The sequence below is a fragment of the Sceloporus undulatus genome, chromosome 5 (assembly GCF_019175285.1).
Source record: "Sceloporus undulatus isolate JIND9_A2432 ecotype Alabama chromosome 5, SceUnd_v1.1, whole genome shotgun sequence".
NCBI classification, from domain to species: domain Eukaryota; kingdom Metazoa; phylum Chordata; class Lepidosauria; order Squamata; family Phrynosomatidae; genus Sceloporus; species Sceloporus undulatus.
This window is the reverse complement of record NC_056526.1, coordinates 41925282-41944604: the sequence shown is the minus strand read 5'-3', so window position 1 is coordinate 41944604 and position 19323 is coordinate 41925282. Positions and strand designations below refer to the sequence as shown.

The window sequence follows — 19323 nt, the reverse complement described above, 5'->3', positions numbered from 1 at the left end:
GGAACTATCAGAATTCAAGCAATGATTAGTTACAATGCCAAGCAGAGAAACGGGTACAGCTCATATGCTTAAGTACTAGATGTTTATAGGTACAGTATTTTATATCCTGAGATGCTGTGAAAACAAATTCAAAATGTTAAACAAATTGTCCGTCATATTATGACCTTACCAGCCAGCAGAAGTTCAACAGCTGCTAATTCTCCGATATCAAAAAGATCACTCAGAATAAAGGCCTCTTTGATGAGCTGCTCTGGTAACAGTCTGGTTCCCTGTTGTCCCTGGATAGCAACTCCTTCGGTATTTGCTTTTTGAACCTTCTGGTGCTGCTGAGCATTCTTTGGCTGTAAAACAAATTAAAACGAACTGTTAATATCTGATATTAATTAGACAGAAAAACTGTTTATATTAAAATATAGGTAAAACATATTTATACTTGTGTTCCACTTCTAAATAATTCCATGACATTTCGCATGCCGCAAACATTTTAATGCCGAAAAAAAAAAGCTCTTGTCCAATCTGCAGGCATTCATTTAAAATACTCTACAGCAGTGATTCCCAAACTCTGGTTCTCCATATGTTTTGGATTTCAGCTCCCAGAAGCCTCAGACATCTTGGCCAATGGTCTAGAATTCTGGGAGCCGAAGTCCAAAACATCTGGAAGGCCAGAGTTTGGAAATCACTGCTCTACAGTAACTGTAGACTTTAACACTTCTTTATAAAATTAATCTGATTTTTCAAGTATTAGGGGATGGGATCCAAATGGTGGACTTCCATGGATGAAAGGGTGAATCCAAAGAAAATGAAAGAGGAGCAGCCCTTTCCCCCAATACACTGCAGTCCCTTTGTATCCCAAAACCATCTTTAGAAAGCTAAGAGACAATCTGGAGCCACTTCTCAAATGGCAGACAGGGTGACAGAAATTTCCACGAGCAGAACTTTTGATTCACTTCATGGCTTCTGGTGCAAAGTTGCAAGGTAAGAAATTCCTTTCTAAATGGATAATAGCAACTTGTTTAGTTTTAGAAACAGGGTTTTTTTAATGATTGTGAGTGGTTTTTGGTACATCAGCCAGACAGTTGATATACTTTAGTACCCTGATGGATCCCTCAAATACAAGGGAAGGCCCATCATATCCCCTTAATTTCAAAGACAGATTTCTCAGCACTGAGAAACGCAATGTAGAAATGAGATTAAATTATCACAATGTATATTTTTATCAGCATCTCATATGCCCACAGTGAGATCTGAATCAAGGACTTGTGAGAACCTCGTCTAATCATGTGAAGCCAGTATATTCCCACTCCTGTAAACCATACACTAAAAGATTGAAAAGCAGGGAGGATCTGGCCAGGCATTATTTCCCTCCCTTTCCTCTCTCCTTCACCTTAATAAATTGGCAGTGCCAAGTAAACAGGCAAAGAATGGTTTGAACATCCAGCTAAAGCAGGATCAAAGTGCAGTTTATGATTGGAATTGGAAATCAAATTATGGTTTGTATCAAAAGTGATTTCAATATTGGTGTGATATGATCACTTCTGGATATACCAGTAACCAGCCTGGATGCTGGGTTTTGAACTAACTGAAGTTTCCAAACTTGGTACAGAGGTAGTCTAATGTACAGCACATTGCAAAAGTCCAGCCTTGAGGTTACCAGTGTGTGCACTACCATCTTTTGGTTCTACAGCTTTATGAAGGGGTGCAGCCACTTCACTTAGAAGTATATTTCACATGTTCAATGGATGTTTTTTATATTATCTTGAGCAAATAAATTTAATTAGGATATTTGAGAAACCTCTCCCAAAACAATCTGAAATACATTAACCAGAAGTAAATTTCACTGTATAAGGTAACATTGTATGCATGCTTAGGATGATAAACTTATTCAAGCAAGCTCTTTTATACTATCAGAGAAATGGAATAAAAAAGCCTAAAAAACATCATTATTAAAAACATCCAATTAGATGAACCTATTGTCCCTTATTATAAGCCCACAATGTACAATTGTAATATAGTTACCATAAAAACAGAAGAATGCCAACTAAACTGCACTCCCCCTCTCCCTCAATCAGTAGAAGAAAAGCCTGCTTTTTACCGGATTTCTGAAGAGTGATATGAAGTCAGGTTTATGCTTCTTTAAAATCTGGTCAAGAATATGTATTGCTTCAGGTTGCCTTTTCCAAATGGCATTAACCACTGCTTGCCAAATGTCTTTGTAGGGTCCCCATAAACTGGCAGCTACAAGTAAGATAAACAGTTAAATTTAGAACAGAAGAATATTATGATCATACGTTACTTATCTACACACAATATTTCACAGCAACATATTTAAGACAAATAGGGCCAGTACAGACAGGCGCTTAAGCATGTAACAAATATGTGCTAGGGTTGCCTCAGGGCATCACTTATAGACACCCCGCAACCCTAGTACGTGTTCCGTACGTTAAAATGGCGGCGCCCTGTACACACGGGCACCACCATTTTGACGTGATGGATGCTTAGCGTCTGCACGTCGTGGTGCATTTGTGATGTCATGAGTGTGCCATTGGTGCACTTGGGCGTCACAAGTGCAACAGAAAAAGAACCCGCTTTTTGCGGGTTCTTTTTTGCCGGCGGGAAACCGCGCAGTTTATCTGCTGTGGCTTCCCGCTGGCGGAAAAGGGGGCGCCGGCTGACTGTCTTTTTTGGGTGGTCTGTATCCCGCCATAAATTATCTGTTTCAAAAATTTGAAGCCATGCTAAACAACTCAGATAGCAAAGAAAAACAGTGAACATATATGAGTAATCATTTAGATGATTACATGAAAATGGGCTGTACTCAAGCAAAAAAAAGGTGTGCTATAATAAATCCATGTATCTTGGAAGATCCACAGAACACATTGTATAGTCCAGTTGTCAAAACCCAAACAAAACAGAGCAATGACAGAGCACTCACATGCATATCCACTCCCCAGAGTAATAATGATATATCCCTTCCAATATATAATCACATTTTTTGTTTATTAGAGATCTAATAGTCCAATAGAGACCATTGCCAGTACTTTCCATGGCAAACTATATGTTTGGAAAGGGGCAAAAATGCTCATGCAAGAAGTGGCAGGGACTTCAAAAAGACACAAAACCCAGATGTCACTGGTACATGAAAAGATCCCACGAATTCATACTTCAGCTATCTACACAGGAAGTTACTCCATTTATTATTCAGGTTTTCCCATATATTAAGATGCAATACACCCCTACATCTAAAAGTACAAGAAATCTGGGTTAGAAACACATATATACAGAATGGAAGCCACATTACAATTCACAACCCATTATAGTTGAATTTCTTTCTGCTATCAGAGTATTTTCCACCAAATAAGATTAGAGATGCACACATATGCTACTGCTATTGTTCAGACATACAGTGTTGATGAAAAGCTTAAAATGATTACTTAATTGAAAGTTCCATAATAATCCTCAATAAATTTACTGTGTCTTTTACCAAAGTAACATTAAGGAGTAGATACAAGCCTCCCAAGCATAAAATCCAGATAAACCAGAACTGGATCACAGGAGACATGAGCTGAGCTACAATACAGAGATGAGTGAGAGGCCACAATCCAACAAATGACTGGTTAGCAAAAATACTGGTTAGGGATCGTGGGAGTTGTAGTCCAACACACCTAGAGAACACTGGATTGGACAAAGACTATTGTAGATTTTGCTATCTTGTTGTTTCTAGGTTTAAATAGAGGCATACCTCAGTTAACAGTTTCTTTTTATAAAGGCCCGAAACAAACAGGCCGAATAGACTGGCACAAGGTCGCACTGGCACCACTGCAACCACACATGCTCAGTCCTGATCCTGGCCACCGCCACAGTCCTGAACTTGGCCAGTGGAAACCACAAGGTTGCGAGTTCAAGACCAGCAAAAGGGCCCAAGCTCGACTCAGGCTTGCATCCTTCTGAGGTCGCTAAAATGAGTACCCAGACTGTTGGGGGCAAATTAGCTAACTTGCTAATTAGCTTACTTGCTGTTCACCGCTATGATCTTTGGAATAGCGGTATATAAATAAAACAAATTATTATTATTATTATTATTATTATTAGCCACTCTTTCTTGGCCGAGTTCTTCCTCAATGACGCTGGCTTGGGTTAATATCTGTTCTAGGATCCATTTGTTTGTCTGCTTGGCCATCCATGGTATGTTCACCATCCTTCTGCAGTACCACATCTCAAATGAATTAATTTTCTTTTTATCCACAGATGCTGGTGAAACATCAGGAATAAACTCTTCTAGAACATGGCCACATAGCCTGAAAAACCAACAAAAAACTATGGATGCCAGGCATGAAAGCCTTCGACTTCACATCTATGAGAAACATTTGTTTGGCCATAAACTTTTCAAGTATGCCTTCACTGGTTTCCAGTCTTCTTCCATTTTTAAATATATATATATATTATGTTATTCAATCTAGACGTCATTTTGCCCATTTGCATCATGTCTAGCTCTCCAAGTTTTAGGGAAGATCTGCCTAGTCCCCAGTGCCTCTTCCTTTCCTGAACCCTGCTTGGACCTCTGGGATTTCTCTCTCAATGTGTGGCTGGAGTCTATGTCAAGTTGAAGGAAGTAATTCACTCAGATTATGGAATGGTCTGCCAGAAGAGATCCGTCACATTACCTTTGACAGCTTTTAAAAAGCTGTTAAGATGGATCTTTTCCGGCAGGCCTTTCCTGAATAAATAACCGGCCACCAAAAATCTGAACCTCCTATACCTGACTCTCGCCACAGCCACTGCTTTGAACTGTTTGTTAAATTTTGTTTGTCATTTTAAGAAATGTTTTAAATAACATGGCTTGGGCCTGGGTTACTTGCGGGAACGCTTCTCCCTAAATAATCCACAGTCAAACAACTGGGAAGAATCTATTAGAACATCAACCAACCAGATTTGTAATGACCTCCCAAAGAGCTTTCACTGCGGCTGCTCCAAAATTATGGAATAGTGTCCCGGAAGAGATCCGTCTTATTGCCTCCTTGGAAGCGTACTCCCCTGACCTCATGTAAGAAATACTGTTCTACTTTCTGATCACTGTATAATTGTATTGTATTGCTGTATGACGATGAGCTAGTTTTAATGAAATTTTTAAAACTGTATTTTATTGATGTGTTTTTGTATGCGTTTCATGGGTTGTAATCCCGCCTCCATCTATTCGGGAGAGGCGGGAAAATATAAATAAACCATTATTATTATTATTAATTGTATTTTAAGGGAGGGGTGGGATTTTGGGATATGGGTCTGTATTGTTTTAATGTGTAAGCTGCCCCGGTTGTGTTGCACAGAGAGGCGGGATATGAATAATTAGTAGTAGTAGTAGAGTAGTAGTATTGCCCCACTATATTCTGTGGCTGATTAGGTCACATCTGGAGTACAGTGTTCAATTCTCCACCTCATTTTAAGAATTATATAGACAAGATGGGGTAGGTTCAGAGAAGGGCAACAAGGATGCTAAGAAGTATCGAGAATAAGATATTTGAGTTGAGTGATAGTGAAATGGAGAAAAGGATGATTAAGAGAGTGGGTTTATGGGGCATTGTATTTTATTGTATTTTGATGCTTTTAATATTGTTGTACGCCACCTCAGTCTCATTGGAGAGGTGGGGTATAAATATATTATTATTGTTGTTATTATTTTAAAATCTTTATTAAATATTCATATTTACAAAACATACACTTCATAAAAAGCATTTCTTCATCTTTACGATTTTTTACACAATAAAATGAAATATATTTAGACTTCTAGTTGATCTACTTGGATTTTGAGTAAAAAATTCCTTGGAGTACACAGTTCCCTCATACTCTAATTTGTCTTTTGTGGCTTCAGTCTTTCTAAAGTTTCAGGGCTTTGTAAACATTTAAGACCTATTTATGACCATTGCTTTTTACAGTAAATTGTTAATTTGTCCCCATCTGAGGTGGTTGTTCCTGAAGACTTTTCTTGTTCCTGTCATATTTGTCAGTCTGTCTAATTCTATATTATCTAGGGTTTTGACCAGGAGCCAGTCCTCTATTGTGGGTAGTTCTCTTGTTTTTGTTTTCCAGATCTTTTTGATTTCTAAGCCTAATATCTTGCTGGTCATGTTTAACAAATATATTTCAGGTAGCATTTGGAAATGTATTTATTTCAGTGTGGATTTCTTCCCAGGGTTATTCAATCTCGGGGTACTGCCACCACATCTGGAGCCGATCTCCAACTGCGTTGTTGGACTTCCAGCATTTGTTTTCTTTATTTTTGTAGGATTTTGCTAGTTTAAGTAGAGTTTCGCTGCAGAATTTTGAGCCCGGTTTTGCTTTCATGAGAGATTAGAGCCCCGTTGTTCTACTCAGAAGCAACCGCCATCGAACTCAAGGGAGTTTCCTTCTAAACAGACAGACACTAATCTCTCCACATTTGTGTCTTTGACTTCTGCGGATTTGATCACTCACAGATTTTATCAATATGTCCTCTCTAGGAATCTCTAGGTCCTCCAGCACAACTCTATGGTCAACTTTAACCAAAGGTGGCACTGAAGGGCCTAGAGATTCCTAGAGAGGACACTCCAGGAGGCATTTGTAGTTCCTCCAGCGCAACTCTATGGTCAATGCCTGGCAGGTATTGACCATAGAGTTGCGCTGGAGGACCTAGAGATTCCTAGAGAGGTGTCCTCTCAGGGAAAGGCATAGTGTTGTTTGTGGTTTTTCCACATTCACGGGGTTCATGGGGCCCTAACCATAGAGAACGTGGAGGGACAAGTGTATTTGAAAAAGAGCCGAGCTGAAAGGGCAAAGAAGAGGAGAGAAAACGGAGCGGAGACCAAAGAGAGAGAGACAACTAGGCCCCAAAATCAACCAACTCGCCTCGTTCCCGCATAAAACCCCATTTGACCCTCGGCGCTCTCCGTACCTGAAATTACCGCCAACGGCGCCGACATCTTGAAAACTGACGGAATCCGTTCCAAGGGTCCTTTGCCCTCCCAGGGGTCCTGAGCGCAGGAAGAGGTGTCTAATTTACGCCGGGTCAGAAAAAAAATAAATCACTCTCTTCACAAAGAACTCGGTCACTTCATGGCAACTCGCGTATATCTTCGAAACATTCGCCTTCGGGTTCCCCCCCCCAAGGAAACCGTCACAAGTGTCCAAATTAGGTGCGCAAATTACAGGCGCGGCTTAGACGACTAAAAGCTAAAGACGCAGAGAACTCTGGGAGTTGTAGTTCTAGGCCGATGTGTAGAAAAAAGCGGGAAAATTGAATTGTGACTCTCTCACGGAAGAGTAGGCCCGGCCCCTATTATTAAACATAATGCACTGATTACTCAGGAAACGTGTGCAGGGTTATTGTTGTACTGCTGTGACGTGTTTTATCAAGTGTTTTGCTCAAGCAGAAGTGAAATAAAACAACAACAACAATAATAATATCAAATAATAATTTTAATAAATTGTTGTTGTTGTTATGGATGCCAACCACAACATCTTAACCCAATGCAGGGCTAGGACCAAAATCACCAATTCTTTCTTTCTTTCTCATGTATAACTTTTAACCCCTTTGCCCGATGAAGAAGTCAGTGGAACTTCGAAACCTTGCGACATGTATTTTGTGCATTTTGGATGGTCCAATAAAGGGATCACTGTTTTGTGGGGTTTGAACGTCTGAGGTCCCAAACACACTGCAGAAACAATCCGGTTTGAGATCGCATTAACTGCCCTGGCTCAATGGGCCGAAGCACACTAAATAAATAATCCATTCAGAGGGCATTTTTAACTGCCTAGGCTCAGTGCTAGGGAATCTTGGGAATTGTAGTTTATTGTGGCCCCAGAGCTCTCTAACAGAGAAGGCTAAACGTATCACAAAACTACAGTTCCCAGAATTCGCTAGTACTGATCCAGGGCAGTTAAAGCAGTCTCAAACTGGAATTATCTCTGCAGTGTGTTTTGGGAGCTGACTCTCTGGAACCCGGGACAATTAATACAGGACTTCCAGATTCCCACTCTCTAGACTACAACTCCCGTCATGCAATTCGTCTCGACTTCCTTTTCGTCACTTCCTAGCGTGGTGCGCATGCGTGAGATAGTAACACGCGCAAGTGGGGCAAATGTTTGTTGCTTCTAGAGTAGAAAGAGTAGCTGGGTGCCTCCGTCGAAGCGGGTGAGTGAGTAAGACTCATGGAAAGGGACCGGGGAGGATGTAGTGCGTGGCGTAGTGGTTTAAGCGTTGGACTATGGCTCTAGAGGCCCGGGTTCGAATCCCAGCTCAGGTATGGAAACCCACTGGGTGACCTTAGGCCAGGCACACTCTCTCAGCCTCGTCAAGGGGAGGCAATGGGAGATCACCTCCTGGACGAATCTTGCCAATAAAGCTCAGAAAGGACTTGAAGACAAATGGAGATGGCGGGATATAAATAAAAGTTAATAAATAATTATAAATACATTGTATAATAATAATAATAAAATGTAATAAATAAATATAATAATAATAATAATAAGTAAAATTTAATAAATACGTTTAAATAAGTATAAATTTATTTTAATAATAAATATAAATGATTAATAAATTATACAATAATAAATAAAATTTAATAATTAAATATAAATAAATTTTAATAAATAAATATAAATAAATAATAAATATAACAGCAATAATAAATATAAAATAATATAAATAAAATTTAATAATAAAATAGTTTGTTATTATTTAGTAATAAGACATGGTGAACCTCCCCTGAACCAGGGTGACAAGAAGTCCTAACCTCAAAGGAGGACAAGGCACCGCACAAAGTGTAGGACTCTCCAGAAAAAATAATGGAGGCCATTGCCAAATAAAATCTGGAAACACTCGTATGAAAAAAACAGGGTGACCAGATGCCCTAATAACTGGGTGGTTCTGAAAATTTTGGTCCTCCAGGTTTTTCTGACTTCAACTCCCAGAATTCCTAACCATTGGCCAAGCTGAGTGGGGCACCTGGGAGTCCAAAACACACGGAGGACTAAAGCTTTGAGAACCGCTGCCCTAACCTCAAAGGGGGAGCAAGGCACGCAGGATGTGGTTGTTCGAGAAAAGTGTATGGTGTTGCCAAATAAAAGCTGAGGACACTCCTATAATTTCATATTTTGTTTGTGGGCTTTTGGGGCTTTGTGGCCATGTTTTAGAAGTGTTTGTTTCTGAGGTTTCCTCAGCGTTTGTGGCTGGCATCTTCAGAGAACGCTGGCATGGAAGTGAGTGGGGTAAATATATATACTGTGTGACCCTGACATACACACAGTATAATTGCTCAAACAATTATACCAAATACAGTAACTGAACTAAGAGTTAATTTGGATCAGTTAATCACTGTTTATGTGTGCATCTTTTGCACCAGCCTTCCATCATCAAATCTCAAGGTTTTCTTTAAGAAACATGGGGGGGGGGTGAGGAGAACATCCTGGAAATCTGATATCTGGGTTATCAAGTTTCCTCAATATTCCCATTAAACAATTTCTGTATAGTTCCTATTTCAAAGAAAGATGGCTGTGGTTCCACTCTGTCCCTCCTCTCCTCCCCAAACTTCACATAAGACATGTTCGTCTGCTCTCTTAGGCGCATGTGGGATTTGAACATTTGACTCCCCAGCAATCTGAGTAGTACGCCATGCTTTTTAGAACTGAACACATAGCAAAGGACATAAAATAAGACAGTAACAAATATAATACAATATAATAGAACAGAATGTTTATCATTGCAAGGGGGTTGGGATTTAACATAAAACTACTACCCATGTAGAGGTGTTCTAGGAAAGGTAAACCTCTACCTGTGAGGATCTCTGCTGTATCAGAGATCCTAAGTGTTGCTGTGCAGATAGAAAGCACTTCTGGAATCAGTAAGCACCCTCAAAGCAGGGTTTTCCAGATAAAGGTTGAAGCTGGTGTTATATCCATCGGAGCAAAATTAGTCCATTCTGCTGTTCTTGGCCTCGTAGGAAAATTCCCCTTCTGCTGAGACCAGTGAGGGGAAAAACCATTATGCAGCCCCCAGATGTTATTGAGTCCAACTTGGAGTGTTCTTCACTATTAGTTGGCTAAGGATGAATGGCAGTTTCAATCAAACAACATCTGCGGAGCCACACCATTCGCATCCATGACCTATAAAAGAAAGGAGGAAGCTGCCCCAACTGTACTTTGTTCAATGACTGGTTATTTCTTCCCTTAGGCCTACTTGAGGTTGTCATCTTTTTTCTTTTCTTTTCTTACCACTTTCTTCTCAGACAACCATCACAGCAGAAAAGAGAGCTCTCTTGCTGATTTTGCTTTTTTCTTCCCAGGAGCATTGCTTTTGCTTGTTACTATGTTTGTGTTAGTGGAGATGACAGATACTGTGCGGATTCCTCCTTGGCAGTTTGAAAGGAAGCTTAATGATGCCATCACTGAAGAGTTAAATAAGAAGCTGGCCAACAAGGTAAACCTTGGGAGTGTTGCCTCACTACTATACTATCATAGGGATTATTCAACACTTTAGATACAGACCAATTTACTGCTCCGTCTTACATAGGTTGAGGGGGCTTACTCCCAGTAAAGTGAATGAAGTGTTGAAAGTTTATGTGAGTGACAAGTTTTATATCCAAAATACCAGTCGTTGTGCAATCTCATATTTAATAAATGTAGCTGCAATACTAGAACATAATTTCACATAGCTCTGTAAAGTGGCTGTAAAATTTTGATCAATCTTAAGTTACGTTTCCATTGGTTCTATTTACTGTGTAAATGAGCCCCAACACAGTATGAAATAGAAGAGTTATGAAATGCAGAAAAACAATGATAAATTGTTGAGAAGGCTGGATACTCAGGAATGTGTATTTCAGTTCCCCCCTTAGCCACCCCCTCTGTCATATCTGTTTACTGTTTTTGTAGTGATACCAGCAAGTTTGAATTACTTCTTAACTATCCAATTGTAGATCAATTCACTAGTTTGGTTTTTTGGTACAGCTTTCCTTGTTCTATTTCAAGAGGTCTAACACAGTACCTTCCAAAGTGCTGGGATTTATTGTTTTCTGGGACTATTTCCCCGAACAGGTTGTGTATAATGTTGGTCTCTGTATCTGTCTCTACGACATTACAAAGCTGGAGGATTCCTACATATTCCCAGGAGATGGTGCATCACACACAAAAGGTTTGCCAATTATTTTTGCATCTGACAACCATGGAACTTCAAGAGTACCCTTTTACGCAACATAAAAGTATTGCCGACTGCCTACAGTACTCTGTATTCTTCCATTATAATTCAGTGTTCTGCTGGTATTGGATACAATTGGAAAGCATCTATTTTGTGGGTGGGTGGGCAATCTGAGAGACTTATGGTCATTTCCCCTTACAACAGGTTAAGGTGACAGTTCTGTCATGCTGTAGAAATTCCACAATTTTTAACCAATGCTCATATGCTCACAAATTCACTCTTGTTCCATGCTGTATCATAATGTTCAGTCTGTGAACAAATTGGCTTATGGTTGTTTACCTTGTGAGAGGGACTATCATTATTTATTTTGTGTGTGTGTGTGTGTGTGTGTGTGTTACAGCTGCATTTACATTCTGCCTTTTCTCCAGTAAGCTCATGGCCCTTTTTCTCCATATTTTAGCCTCCCAAGAAACCTGTGATAGGTCAGGCTGAGAGAATAACATGCTGAAGTTTCACAGCTCACTGAGGATTCAGTTGTAGATCTTCCATGTCCTAGCCCTAAATTCTGACAGACCACACTAGACTGTTGTGCTATTTGCTATAAATGTGCTCACTATGGAAAATACAAGCTATTAACAGAACACTCACTGCACTGTATATTTAATTTGCTGGCTTTTTATTTGCTGGTGTGGCCATGCTGCCTGGATGATTTTGAAACAGGTACTTTCTAGAATATACAAGAAAAATTCTTCAGTGGATCACTTGAGCAGACTGGGCCATCTTAATCTTCAATTCTCTTACTATTGCAGTTCACTCAGTACTGTCCTAGTTGCTCTAGTTACAGATCATAACAAATCTATTTTCAGTACGTCAGCCTTGCAGAATCCATAAAGCTGACACAGCTGTCCAGAAATTGGACTCATGCACTGCACACATTGTTAGTGCAATCAGAGAGAAGGATAGATGGAAAACTTGAGGTCTTTAGGTAGTTGTGGTTGACAGTTTGAAGGATAGAATGGGGATGGGATGCAATCAATGCTATACAGTACTGTGTGGTCATGGAAATAGATAGTTTTACATCCTCCTACATGTTAAATGTATGCATGCATATGACCAACTGTGTTTTACTCAACATTCAAGCAAAACATGATTTGTCTAAGTAAAATATGTTCACCCTTCTTCCTTTTTTACAGTGCATTTTCGGTATGTTGTGTTTCATCCCTTTCTTGATGAGATTATAGTTGGAGAGATAAAAGGCTGCAGTCTAGAAGGAGTTCATGGTAAATTTTAGTTTTTTATTAATATGCTGGGCCTATGTTCAGATGTATCAGTGGGTGGCCTGGAGGAAGCTTTCATTCTGAGTATCAACTTATACGCTAATGCCGTGATGGTGAACTGATGGCATGCATGCCAGAGTGGCACATGATGCCATTTCCCCCGGCATGAGATGGGAAAGAGGAGGAAGAGCCACGTGTCTGTTCCTCCTCCTTTCCAAACCTCCCCAGCCTCCAGCTATGTCTCCGAAGGCAGCTGAAGGCCAGGGACAGCACGGGGCGGGGGGGGGCAGAGGAGGAAGAGGCACACACCTCTTCCCCCTCCTGCCTGGCCCTTTCCAGCTGCCTCTCCGGAGGCAGTTGGAGGCCAGAGACGACGTGGGAGGGGGGGCTCTCCAGAGGCAGCTAAAGGCCAGGGATGGTGCAGGGAGAGGAGGAGGAAGAGGTGTGGAGCTGTTCCTCTTCTTCCCCCCCTCCCTCCAGGCCTTCAGCTGTGTTTGGAGAGGCAACTGAAGGTGGAATGGTGAGGAGAAGAAGTCTTGCCTCCAAAGAGGGGAAGTCCTGCCCCCAGAGAGCGGTAGTCCCGTCCCCGGCACCAGGTAACACCCAGCGCCAGATGACTTTTACTTTGGGCATTCGGCCCCTAAAATGTTTGCTATCACTTCCCTAATGGCTTCTGCGTTAATCTAAACTTTTTTCTTACAGTTTCTCTTGGGTTCTTTGATGATATCATCATTCCTCCAGAATCCCTACAACAGCCTGCCAAATTGTATCCTTCATGATAATGTTTAAAAATATTTATTTTATTTATTATTTATTTCAAGTATTTCTGTGTTGCCTCCCAACCCACAAAGGCTCCCAAGACAATGAACAAATAAAAACCAGTTAAAACAATACAAAGATAAAACATTTTTAAAACACAATTAAAATACTCTTTAAAATCTCCTAAAAGCAGTCTAAAATCCTAGAATTCAGTTTTAAACTTTCTTGAGTAGGAAGTTCCACAGTCGAGGTCCTACTACAGAGAAAGGCCTTCACACTTCACAGGGTATTCCTCTGAAGAACTTAAATTTCTGGCAGTGTCATATTGGATAGCCTTGCCCCAAGTCATTTAAATCAGCACCAACACCTAGAATTAAGCTCGAAAGCAAATTGGAAGCAAAAGCAGTTATTGCTTAAGACTCTAAAATGTTCACCTGACACCAGTCTGGCTGCTGTGTTTTGCACTAGATACAGCTTCCAAATACTTTTAAAGAACAGCCCCATGTAGAGTGCATTACAGGGGTCTAATAGGAGGTGACTAAGGCATGAGCCCACTGTGGCCACCTCTGTTTTCTCCACGAACGGGTGCAGCTAATATACCAACAGAAGCTGGGCAAAGGGGTCCTGGCCACCGAGAGTAAACTGTTCCATCTAGAACAGGCTGCAATCCAAATCCCAGGTTGGTTCAACCTGCTGGATAACAGACTCTGTCTGGATTAAGCCTTTAATCTGTCTTTTCTTTCTATCCAGTCCTTTTACTGCCTCAAGACAATAATTCAGTTACTACCATACCTCCTTTGGTATCAGTTGTAAAGGAGAGATAGATTGGATCATCAGCATACTGATGGAGACTCATTCTTGATACTCTGGATGAACTCTCCAGTGCTTCATATGGTGTTAAAAAGCATAGGGGACAGTATTCTATCCAAGAAAGCCTGGAGTTGTTGTGGCCATTCACTCTAGTCTTTACTTAGAAAGGGGACATTAGAGACTGGCCAATAGCTACTCTGGGAGGTGGTGTGTCCTGTGAAGTTGTTTTTTTTTTAGGTATTTAAAATCTTGCTTCTTTTGGAGAGCTTTAGAACATAGATCTCTTTCAAAGAGACATTACAACCTCCACCACACAGCTGGCTAGTCCTCCTGGCAGCTTTAATTAGTCATGATGGATATACATTAGCAGGCAAGTAGTTGCCTCACCTCTCCAAGCAACATCATTTATTGAATAAACAAACTCAGCCTTTAAAACTGATTAATTTTTCAGTTTTTTACCTCCCCAGATTCTATTTCAAACGTGGAATTCAAGTTAGAATGATTCCAAGCAATTTTCTTGCAAAGTATTTAGCAAATTCATCACAAACAACTGTGGCTAGCTGTGCTGGATGGGACTGAACCTGTGTAATGGAGGCAGCAAATAATTGCTTCTTTGTTGCCCTTCCTGCTGTAAAGTAGGTTCTAAAATAGGCTTCTAAAAACAGTCTTTCTCCACTGCTACTCTAATCGTCTACCTAAGCACTTCATTGCCTTAAGCTACACAGAGAACCAAGGAACCCATACTCTGCATTCAAGAAAACAACACTTGGGAGCAAATGTATCAGTTGCCCAGGTCATCCCCCTATTCAATGGATCAACCAGGGCATCAGCAGAACCACCAGCTCTAGCAGCTGGAAACTTCCCCAGAGCATTCAGGAATCCTTCTAGATCCATTAGTTTGGTGAAAATTATATACTATAATTACAGTTACTTTTCTCCAATCCAGGCCAAGGTGTACAATCCAGGCCAAGGTGGAAAAATAACAATCTAGGACTATAGTGCAAAATGTTACAGCCAAAGCTTTTGCATTAATGAGCTGACAATCTTCATAACTTTAACTTTCATTCCAGGGTGGACAAACAGCAGTTGTAACAGCAATTAATTAACTAATTCCCAATCATGGGAGAAAAGTGGGATGCTACTACTACTACTACTACTACTACTAATAATAATTTGCTTCCAACCTAGTCTCTTCTAATATGTTTGTGGCAGACTTTCCTTTTGCAAGATTCATTTTGCACTCAGGGGCCAACTTGTTCACTTAGTGAATTTTTCCTCTTGCATAACATGGTATGAGATATTTGTAATTAGAATCAGCATAATTTGTTGTCATCATGAGAAAAGACTGTATCGCAGATGAATGTTTAAAATAAGGCAGCCCATATTTTTAAAAAAATCATTTCAGGCTATGAATATGAACTTAATTTCTGTCTCATTATACTATTGTCTTAACTTTCTATGTGGTTAGCGATGAAGCAGAACAAGTATGGGTTTGGGAATATGAAACTGAAGAAGGAGCCCATGACTTATATATGGATACAGGAGAGGAAATTCGTTTCCGTGTAGTGGATGAAACCTTCATTGACACATCCCCAACAGGCCCCAGCTCTGCAGAACCCTCTACGTCAAGTGCCACAGAGGAGGGACAGAAGAAAGAGGCACCCTATACACTTGTGGTAATTATTTAATATTGCTTCTTTTAGCCATTTGAAATGCACTTTGACCAGAGCCAGAGATAGAATTTTGAACATACTTGTTTTAAGTTAGTATAGTCTTTAATTGAACTCTGAGTTTAAATAAGGCTGTAGTATGTATGTTCTTGATGTAAGTATATATATCAATCATTCAGTCAATTACATTTGTAAGAAAAATTCCAAGTGGTCTCAGAATATAAAACTTAGAAATGAGATAATATATTCCACAAATATTAAATGGATAATCCAGGTGATCATTAATCAAAATCTCATTTATATTCTTTCCACTGCACAGGGATCCATCAGTGAGCCTGGTCTGGGCCTCCTGTCATGGTGGACAAATAGTTAACTAAAGAAAGAAAGACTCTTTGGCAAGATGGACATTTCATTGAAAAAACTGATCTTTGAACAGCAGTTGCAAATCAAAAACAGTGTTTTCCTGTTTTCTGCTTTACACTGGATCTACTTCAGTCTGGTCGAGGTCTAGAAAATAAGTGGAAACATTCAGTACAGTATCACTGATGCTGACTACATCAACATGGGAATATCTGAGCCCTCTTCCTGTTACAACTGGCTAGTAAATAACTGACGTAAAAGCCAGTTCCTTTTTGAGTTTTCAGAGGGTGACCATTCCTCAAGTGGCCCATCTGCAGCATATGTTTAATGGTCAGGTGGTAATGTGTCGTCACATGCCTCCCGTTACCACTAAGATGTTATATGTGGAAACAGGGTGGTAATCATTACAAGAATCCCACGTCCAAAGATTTTACTGTCTTTGAGGTCATTCCAGTAATAATTCGTCTTGTCCATTCATTTCATGGTCTAACTGTACCTTGTCCACACAGTCATATCTGGTTAAATATCTGTACCTTGTCCACACAATCTCTCTGTACCTTGTCTGTCTATTTTTAGTGGGCATGTGCATGCTCTAGAATCTAGGCATCACGTTACACCACCTAAGTCATAATCAATAATTTGCCAATTTTGGTGCTTTGTCCAATTCGTGTCCATAGGAACACTCCTGTAAATACACTCCCATTCATCCTAAAGGGATTTGGGGCAAGAACTATGGGCAATCAGTGCATCTAGAATATCTAGTACATTGTATAGGTGGGTTGACACAATTCTTCACTTGGCCAAGTAATATACTCGTTTTCTGGCGGGGCCATGAGGAGGCAGAAAAATCATTAACTGCGTCAACCCATAACTAAGAGAGTCATAGTTACTCCCGTCTGATTTACTGACCTTGCATTTTAGAATGGATGCAAGAAAAAATTTGAAGAACACTTATCTACATTAAGAAGTGGGGAGGAATAATGTTGTAAAAGCAAGCACCCATGTTACTGAATTCAGTTACGGTGAATTCTTTCTCCCCATTGAGATAGGATTGCTTTCAAGAGTAGTGGAGAAATGAATGAGCTTGAGTGTTCAAGACTAGCAAATTGTGGGGAGGAAGACTGGCCAGGCCCGAGAAGGGTAAGGATTCCCATTATATAGATTGTCTTTCAGTTCCTAAATGAATTAGAAACTCTTGCTGGTACTGATAAAATGAGCAGGCTGCTCTGAAAGAATGGTCTTAAGAACTGTGGTTAATAAGTCTGAACAAGAGCGTAAATAAACCTTATCAGTTACTCTTCCTAATCATGTTGTCTTATAAAGTTATTGTCTATGCTTTTAGTTTAGATAGCTCATCTTCAACTGTACAGAGATGTTAAAGCAGAACTGAAAGCACCTGGAAAACTGGGAGCAAACCTTACGTTCAAGCCCAACAAATGGAACTGCCATTGAGCAACAAATCTCTGTAACTTGTTTAGACATATGTTCTCATTTTACAATAGACATTTTTGCACCGTGTATTAAATATAAATGCAGGCACTGACCATATCCACTCAGTTTCTGAGTTTTGAATGCATCTAGATAATGTGAGTTATTGTCTAAGGAAATACTATGAAATTCATGAGGTTACCATAAGTTGATAGGTGACATAAAGGTGCGTGTGTGCACACGCGCGCGCACACACTAATCACAAAAGGAACAAAATCAGACTGCATAATTGAAACGTACCTGTAACACCAGGGGCACTATAATTGATAAAAGCAAAAATAAGATTGCTAGATCATCTTATGACAGAATTACAACTCTTCAGGCTAAGGATGGTTTGGAATATACGTATCATTTATCAGAGCCTATTACAGCAGACCCTTGGTGTCTACTGGCATTTGATTTCAGAACTCTCCATGGATACCAACATTTGTGGATGCCTGTGTCCTATTATATAAATGATGTAGTAAAATGGTGTCCCTTATTTTTATTTTTTTTTAAAGTAAAAATCAAGGATTGTTTTTAGAAGTTTTTTGGTGGGGGATGTTTTCAATCTGTAGATGCAGAGTTGCGGATATAGAGGTCCAACTGTATTTCATGCATGATAACACCCTTGGAGTTGAGAGAATGTGTGGTATAGTGGTTTGAGCGTTGGACTATGACTCTGGAGACCAGAGTTCGAATACCTGCTCGATCATGGAAACACATGTCACACTCTCCTGGCCTCAGAGGAAGGCAAAGGCAAACCCCCTCTGAACAAATCTTGTTAAGAAAACGCTGTGATAGATTCGCCTTAGGGTCACTATAAGTCAGAAACAATGTAAAGGAACACAACACAACAACAATGCTTGATTATGTTTCAGAATTGTACAGTAAGTTAGTAAAGAATTCTACAACTGAAATGAAGGAATAGAATTTTAATCATAGATTTAAAATCACCAGTTTATGCCACAAAGATAAACTCTTTTTATGGGCAGTTTCACAGCAGGGGAGGTGCCACAGAATGAAATACTCTTGTTTTATCTTCAATTATCAGATTCAAAGGTTCATCTTCTGGTAACCTACCTCTTGTTGATATAATTCTATCGAAAGCTAGTTGCCACTGTTATAATACATTCTGCAGATAACTTACTTGAAGCAGAATATGTGGTTTCTGTTGAAATATTCTGCCTAATTGCATCACTAAAGTGACTTACAATAGTGGAAGGTTATTTTGCTGAGGATGATATGGTTATATACTGCATTTTTTAAATTATGGAATATATTTAAATAATGGATTTTCCCCAACATATTGGGATATATGTGTAAAAAGCCAAACAGATAAATATTATTTAATTACATTACCATGTTACCCAGTCTTTCATATATAGCCCCATTCTCCATATGCATTGATAGAATAAATGTGCTAATTGGTAGGAGAATACCATTGTCTCAGGACCAAACTTGTGTTTTCTGAGCAGTAAGAATCTCCTACAAAAGTTCTTCCTTGGTGTCTTGCTAAGGAATACTAAATATTTTTTTTAATGTCCTACATTTTACAGTGCCTTGCCCGACTTTACAGTTAGGATATCTGGTCACCCTGCATCCAAGGGTTTCCCACTCTCTTGCCAAGCAAGAGGATCTATATTTTGTTCAATGCAAATAAATTGTGTGTGGCGTTGATTCTAATATTTTAATTTTTGAGGCTAAGGCAGCACAATTTATATGTTCTCAAGGTTTTGTAGTTAGCTGCCATCAAGTTACCCTGATTAATGGCAACCCTGTGGATGAGACATCTCCAAGACCACCTATCCTCCGCTGCTTT

The 19323-nt window shown here is 39.8% G+C and overlaps 2 protein-coding genes across 2 annotated transcripts in view; one reads left to right on the top strand and one right to left on the bottom strand.

Moving 5' to 3' along the window:
- NUP205 (nucleoporin 205) overlaps positions 1 to 7059 on the bottom strand; it is a 72920-nt gene extending 65861 nt beyond the window's left edge. Inside the window, 3 exon segments of the mRNA XM_042470521.1 lie at positions 170 to 341; positions 2093 to 2235; positions 6923 to 7059. Coding sequence (XP_042326455.1) covers positions 170 to 341; positions 2093 to 2235; positions 6923 to 6950 — 343 coding nt within the window. The 5' untranslated portion in view covers positions 6951 to 7059.
- Positions 7060 to 8074: 1015 nt separating this feature from the next.
- On the top strand, positions 8075 to 17339 carry POLR3H (RNA polymerase III subunit H). Its single transcript, XM_042470160.1, has 7 exons — positions 8075 to 8161; positions 10311 to 10444; positions 11059 to 11155; positions 12352 to 12438; positions 13138 to 13201; positions 15473 to 15680; positions 15994 to 17339. The coding sequence occupies exons 2-7, from the start codon at positions 10334 to 10336 to the stop codon at positions 16045 to 16047; spliced, it is 621 nt and encodes a 206-aa protein (XP_042326094.1). The 5' UTR covers positions 8075 to 8161; positions 10311 to 10333; the 3' UTR covers positions 16048 to 17339.
- Positions 17340 to 19323: the final 1984 nt, after the last annotated feature.